This window comes from Otolemur garnettii, unplaced genomic scaffold, assembly GCF_000181295.1.
Source record: "Otolemur garnettii isolate 467f Iridium unplaced genomic scaffold, OtoGar3 scaffold00014, whole genome shotgun sequence".
Taxonomy (NCBI): domain Eukaryota; kingdom Metazoa; phylum Chordata; class Mammalia; order Primates; family Galagidae; genus Otolemur; species Otolemur garnettii.
In genome coordinates, this window is record NW_003852409.1 from 25789247 (window position 1) to 25796740 (window position 7494).

At 46.9% G+C, this 7494-nt stretch overlaps 1 protein-coding gene across 1 annotated transcript; it reads left to right on the forward strand.

Moving 5' to 3' along the window:
* Positions 1 to 263: 263 nt before the first annotated feature.
* Positions 264 to 1279, forward strand: LOC100966010 (olfactory receptor 5C1). The gene has a single exon (XM_003785279.2). The coding sequence runs from the start codon at positions 289 to 291 to the stop codon at positions 1249 to 1251; it is 963 nt and encodes a 320-aa protein (XP_003785327.1). The 5' UTR covers positions 264 to 288; the 3' UTR covers positions 1252 to 1279.
* The last annotated feature ends 6215 nt before the right edge of the window (positions 1280 to 7494 follow it).

A 7494-nucleotide genomic window follows, 5' to 3' on the forward strand; every position in this document is an offset into this window, starting at 1 on the left:
TTTAACAAATCTTTACTGAATACCAGCTATGTGCCGGGCTGTGTTCTTAGTACTGTGGATACAAAAGTGAGTAAGACAGGCAAGATTCCTCCCCCATCAACATTACAGGGCAGCAACTTCTCAGAGTTGGAAACAAAGGTTTTAAGAGGTTGTGTGGCTTGTCCAAGGTCACGTGGCAATTTTGTTGCATAGTTAGGTTGAAGCTCAAGTCCACCTGACTCCCTGTACCGTGCGTTCTCCTCCACGACGATCATGGCCTCTGCCTCTCCTCAGTCTCGGACCTGCAGGATGATCCCAGAAAACCTCACTGAGGCCAGGGAGGCACCTGCTGAGTTCATCCTCTTGGGCATAACGGATCGCTGGGACCTGCGTGTGACCCTCTTCCTGATCGTCCTGCCCATCTACCTGGGGAGCCTGCTGGGAAACGTGGGCATGGTGCTGCTGATCAGCCTGGATGTCCGGCTCCACACACCCATGTACTTCTTCCTGGCCAACCTCTCCCTGCTGGATGCCTGCTATTCCTCAGCCATAGGCCCCAAGATGCTAGTGGACCTTCTGCTGCCCTGTGCCACCATCCCTTACGTAGCCTGCGCCCTCCAGATGTTTGTCTTTGCAGGGCTGGCTGATGCCGAGTGCTGCCTGTTGGCAGCCATGGCCTATGACCGCTATGTGGCCATCGGAAACCCACTTCTCTATACAACAGCTATGTCCAGGCGTCTATGCCTGGCCTTGCTGGGGGCATCGGGCCTGGGTGGGGCGGTGAGTGCCTTTGTGCACACAGCCTTCACCTTCCGCCTGAGCTTCTGCCACTCCCGGGAGATCAATAGCTTCTTCTGTGATATCCCTCCGCTACTGGCCATCTCGTGCAATGACACCAGTCTCAATGAACTCCTCCTCTTTGCTGTCTGTGGCTTTATCCAGACAACCACCGTGGCGGCTATTGCCGTGTCTTACGGTTTCATTGCCGTGGCTGTGATCCGCATGCGCTCAGCCGAGGGCCGTCGGCGAGCAGCCTCCACCTGTGGGTCCCACCTCACCGCTGTGGCCATGTTATATGGAACACTCATTTTCATGTACCTGCGTCCCAGCTCCAGCTATGCCCTGGACACTGACAAGATGGCCTCTGTGTTCTACACCCTTGTCATTCCAGCTCTTAACCCGCTCATCTACGGCCTCCGCAACAAGGAAGTCAAGGAGGCCCTCAGGAGGACTTGGGGTCGATTCTGCCTCCGAGAGCAGGGACAGCAGTGACTGGTCCAAAGAGGCTGGTTAGGGCGGACTATGAAGACAGGAGGAGGACATGCTTCATGGCTCCTGTCACTGTGGATAAAGACAGATGTTCCTCTAGCCTGGATGTCTCTTGTCATTGTTTAAGGGGCAAAAAGGGTGGGGAGTAAGAGGAGGCAGGAACCTAGGGGTGGAGTGAGACCTAGAGCCAGAATGAAGACTGGGTTAGCGTTGCCATTAAGCTGCCTTAAGTTCCTCAGAGGGTAAAAGTTCCTGCCTGTTAGGAGGTGAAAACACATAGGTTTATTCACCAACTGCGCTTATAAGAGGCTGATCCCTGGAAACACCAAGTGAGAGCTGTGTTGGTTCCAAGTTTTCCTAGATTCTTGTCCTTGTAAGTTTCTTTATGGCCACCAATTCTGTTTCTGCTCCCTTAATCAGGAGATTGTCTTCAGAACCCACTCACAACAGAGAATGGGACTATATCTGATGAAAGGAACATCCTTCCCTGTGGCCTATGCCCAGGAACATGGCTCAAATACATCACAACATACACAACTTCTAAAATCCCAACAGTTGACCAGTCCAGCCATATAATAGAGATTAGGAAAGAGTCAGAATTATATTTATGACTGGAATAGGGTCAGGATTAGGGTTCATGGTATGGCTAATGATAGAGTTGGGATTAGGGTAGGTTAGAGTTAGATAATAGAATTAAGAAGCAATCACGCAAATTTGGGATTTAATTAAAATTATGTAAATTTGGGGTGGCGACTGTGGCTTAGTGAGTAGGGCACTGGCACCATATACCGAGGGTGGTGGGTTCAAACCCGGCCCCAGCCAAACTGCAACAAAAAAATGGCTGGGCATTGTGGTGGGCACCTATAGTCCCAGCTACTTGGGAGGCTGAGGCAAGAGAATCGCCTAAGCCCAAGAGCTGGAGGTTGCTGTGAGCTGTGACACCACAGCACTCTACTAGGGCAACAAAGTGAGACTCTGTCCTAAAAAAAAAAAGCAAATTTTATGATTTGGATTGGTTTTTATTAGTAATAAATTCAGGTAAACTTGAATTTTGTTAGAAATATTAGAAATACTTTAGGGTTAATGTTAGAATGCAGAACTAAATGAGATTGAAGTTTAGCTTTCATTTGTACTGTTAAATTAAATTCTAATTAGAGGTTAGTTTATATTAAATTTAAGTTGGTGTGTGGGGAATGTTTGTTATAAATTTAAGCCACAGCCTTGTTATTATTACAGTTAAGCTAAGATCAGAACTACATGTGAGTTAGACATAAGAATTTTTTTTTTTTTTGAGACAGAGTCTTACTTAGTCACCCTGAGGTTGAGTGCTATGACAGTGTAGCTCACAGTAATCTCAAATTCTTGGGCTCAAGCAATCCTCTTGCTCAGCCTCATGAGTAGCTGGGACCACAAGCACCTGCCACAATGCTCAGCTATTTCTATTTTTTTCTTTTTTAGAGATGAGGTCTCACTCTGGTTGAGGCTGGTCTCAAACTCCTGAGTGCAAGCCATCCACCTACCTCAGCCTCCCAAAGTGCTAGGATTACAAGCATGAGCCACCACACCCAGCCGATAAGAGTATTTTAATTAGCCAGGTATTGTGGCAGCTGTAGTCCCAGCTACTCAGAAGGCTGAGGCAAGGGGATCATTTGAACCTAAGAGTTTGAGGTTGCTGTGGGCTAGGACACCACAGTACTGTACTGAGGGCTCAGAGTGAGACTCTGTCTCGAAAAAAAAAAAAAAGATTATTTTAAATAACTAATTGACATGTTTTAGGTCACTTTAAGATTTAGTTGGGGTTATGGATAGTGGTTAATGTTTCTTAAAGCTTAAGGGTAGGTGTTGGTAATTGGTGGGATTAAGTTTCATTCAGAGTTATGAGCATGCTTGGATAGCACATGGTCGAGCAGGGTTAATATCATGATGGCCTTGTGTTAAGATCACATCATCCAGGGGCAGGGTTGGGGCTAGGAGAAGGAATGCCACAACCTTGACCTCTTGGGCAACACCAACAGCCGTGCCCCAAGTCTTGGATCATGGTGGATTCCCCAGACCCAGAGCCCCAGGAGTTCACAATTTTGACAGATTTCTCTGGTGCCCATGACCCATTTATACAAAGGCAAGGCCCAAGACACTGCATTCTTCCTGGTAAGCCTCTCCACACAGAAGCAGACCCTGAAAGTTACAGGCAGGAAATTCCAAGAAGAGGCAGAGCATGGCCAGAGCAAGTTTTAGCCCCTGCCCCACCCCCCTGCAGTTTCCCTGTTTACAGCTCAGGGACTCAAGCCTCTTCCTAGGGCCCCAGACTAGGGCTGGCCTCACACTTTTGTACTCTGCCTTCAAAGAGAAATCAGGCACCTGGCACTTAGCCTCCAGGAAGACTGAGGACTCCTCTCTGGCTCCCTAGGAAGGTGATGCCACTTGTTACCAGGGCCAGGACCCTCTCTCTTAGCAACTATGGTCTTCCTGGATGTCCCAGACTAATGGAGAGAAGAATGTGGATAAGACCATCTCCTTAAATCTTAGAGAGCTTTATACACACAGGTTTCCTGATAGAGAAACCATCTTGTCCTGGTTTGCCCAGAACTGTCCCAGTTTTAAAACTCCAAGCTCAATATCCAAGATCACCCTCAGTCCTAGGCAAATCAAGATGGCTGGTCACCCAATTTCCTGATGAACTGGCAACTGGCATGGTGAGTGCAGAGGGACAATATCCCCAACTCAGCACATTTGACAAAGGCTTAAACAGATTTAACACCTCCCTTCTCCTGTCATATAATCCTTTCCCACTTCCCCAACTCCTCTTACCCGCTATCAATATAACAACTCAGATACTACCACCAAAGTGGGAGGCCTATTAGAAGAGCTGGCAGCTGTCAAACTGCAAGTGTAAGGTTCATCCCCAAGTCAGTGACGTTTAAACTCAATGAGAGCCTCCGTGGTCCTTTCTCCTTTGTGTGAGTTCTTAGTCTCCTGTGACATACCACACTCACCATGATCAGGAGAAAGTTTCCAGAGACATATGGCCCCTTCCATCACCTTGGTCCCATAGGATGTCCATGGGTCCCTTTCATGTGTTTAGCATCCATGGAGCGGCCAGATACAATAGTTACATAAATCCTAGGAATCAACTACAGGAAACACAAAGTAGTTTCAGGCTATTATATGTGGGTCTACTTGACAGATAAGAAAGCAAAGAAGGGCAAGTGTCAGTAGCCCAGTGGGTAGGGCGCTGGCCACACACACCAAGGCTGGCGGGTTCAAACCCAGCCTGGGCCAGCTAAAACACAATGACAACTGCAACAACAACAACAAAAATAACCAGACACTGTGGCGGGCACCTGTAGTCCCAGCTATTTGGGAAGCTGAGGTTAAAGAATCACTTAAGCCTAAGAGTTTGAGGTTGCTGGGAGCTGTGATGCCACGGTACTCTACCGAGGGCGCCATAGTAAAACTCCATCTCAAAAAAAAAAAAAAGGAAAAAAAAAGAAAGCAAACAAGAGTGAACAAGGAGAGATTGGAAGACAGCAACAAATCCCAACCCAGAGAATGAAGGAAAATAAACAGACCCCTACTCCTAAAGTGAGATACTTGGTAGAACTTGCCTAATTCTGAGTATTTCCCTTTAACCATTTACTAAGATAGTTTGAGAGGGCAGGAGCAGGTTTGGAGTGAGGAATATGGGGGCACTCATCATACAAAATAAGTTGGGCCCTGCAGCGTGGGTTGAAATTGAGGGGAAGGGTCATTCCATTGTGGGTACCAAGTGTACTCAAAGGCATGGAAGTGGAACGAGCTTAGCATGTACAGAAGACCAGATTAACTGGCTAGAGAGGGGTGTGTTGGGAATGAAGTGGGGGTAAGTTTGCAGAATGAGGATCTAGGAATGAGAAGAACGCCCCATTGCCTGGATATTAGGTAGGAAATTTGGACTTTATTCAATAGACAATAAGGAGTCATTGGAAATTCGTATATTCAAAATGACTCTTTATGGTTGTCCCAAGAATATGTCAGACAAAGCCATTCCCTCCTAGAATGCGATATACAGGCTCAATCCTCTCATGCTACAACACACACACAAAAACACATACGCCCTCAATACAGACCCAATCTCCTATCGAAATACTCACTGCCCAAGAAACACCCATAGGTCTGGCCACCCACACAGACACAGACGCACCTGCACACTCAGACACCCATCCAAGCTCAAGGACACATGCAGTTGCAGAGGGACACAACCACTCTCACAAACACGGAGGCACAATCCCTCCCACATTTCTGTTCTTTACAGGTAGCCACCAGCTGCAGCTGAAGTAACAGCAAGGTTGTCCCCAGAAGCTATTGCTACAAAGCCTGGGCTCCTTGGTCACTCTGCTTAGGTTACTCAGACTGACCCTTTTCTCTGATCTTCACAAGGTAGGGATGGAAGAGTAGCAGGTATGCCATGCACAGCTCCTGAATGTCCCTTGAGTTGGCAGCAGCACCAACCACCCCTCCTCCATCAAAGTGGGCCCTGGAGGGAAAGGGTAACAAGCCCCAGGGCTAAGCTGCCTCATGCCCCAGAGATGAAGGCCAGGGGAGGGCAGGTGTTCCCTCTGGGGAGAAGCTAAAGTGTTCCCAAGGTCCTAAACCCCATAAGTATGGCCATCACTCCCTCCCCAGACTCTCCAGTGACAAGCTCCTGGCCCCTGCTCTGATTTCCTCCTATGATGTGCAGATGCCACAGGATACACTTGGGGACAAGGGGCCAGGCTGCAGAGGGTATAGATCTGTCTTCCTGGGTGTGACAATGTGCATGAGTCATATGTGTGAGTATGAGAACAGGCATTATTTGTGAGGCGCTGATTGTGTGTTACCCTCACTGTACAATGGTTCTGTTGGGGGGTGGGCAGTGGCAGCTTGTGTGTGGATATGCCCCTCCAGGGTTCATGATGATGAACCGATGTGAGAGCAGCCACGTACATGGCAGTGTGAGGCTGTGCACAAGGATGTGATTGCTTGATCAATAAGAGGATTAGGTGTCACTGGGCATGATGAATGGGCACCAGGTAGAGTGCTCACACAGAGCAGGTGGTCAAGGAAGGCATGAATGTGCATGGCGGGTTACAGCAGCAGTGTATGCTGCCATATGTCTCCACGCAGGGGAGGATGCAAATGATTGTCACCCTCTGGCCCCAGTGCTCTTTTGTTATTCCGTTTCTCCTTGCATTTATGTGTATGATCTGGGTCTTTGAACCTTATGGTTATGTTTGTCTGCTTACTTAGGTGTGAGTGAAAGTACTGGGTCCCCATTTCTGCATGATTGATTGTTCCTGTGAATTTGCAGAGACCAGCTTCAGTCTACACATGTCTGCATGCCTGTGTGTGTATGTGTGTACAGATTAACATTTCTGCAAACAGTTCAGTATACTTGAATGTTTACTGGGAACAATTTAGACACAGACCAAAAGTGATTTTATAAACAGGCTTTCCCTCCAACTGATCCTCTTCCCCTCTTGGAAAGTGGGACAGGATTGGAAGTTTGCGAAAAAATGCTCTACAGGGAACCAAATCCAGAAGACTCTTCTTAACCAATGGAGGAATAAAGGAAGACAGTTTGGTGGGAAGGCCCTTCATTTGATTTTTAATTGTTATAAATAGAAAAGAAATTAGGAGGGCATGTCCTTCAGATGTGTTCTCAGTATTGTCTTCAACAAACCTGTATCCTAAAATCCCTCTCCCTTTAAGACCCCTTCTTAGAGAATTGTCCAAGATTTCTGTATTAAAATACAGACAGGAAAAAATGGGAGCATCCAAACCAAGCTGCCCTGTCCTTCAGCGTTCAGTCTCTACCCCTCAGCAGACATGTCTGTCTGTTGGTACAAGTTTCCCACAAAAGGATGTGCATTTTCCTGGTGCTCAGTGCAGAATTTGGGGGCGGAATGTCTTGTGGGAACATGGGCAGTCCTTCAGTTCTTGTTTTTTTAATTTTTTTACAAGTCTGAAAATATCTTTATTCTTTTCTCACACTTGATTAATATTTTGGCTTAGTATAGAATTCCAAGTTCAAAACCTTTTTTCTTCAGAATTTGAAGATATCGTTCAACTGTTGTTCTTTTGTTTACTATTGATGATGAACATTTGATGGCAGTGTGATTACCTAAATATCACTAGTTCATTGTACCTTATGTCCTTGGTAGGTATTGGATTCTTCTCTTTGCACCAATGTGCTAAAATTTCACTTTTTGTGTCCAGCTGTTGTTGGTT

Excerpts from the sequence above, each read along its gene's own strand:
- LOC100966010 (XM_003785279.2), top strand. The coding sequence starts at position 289 with ATGATCCCAGAAAACCTCACTGAGGCCAGGGAGGCACCTGCTGAGTTC.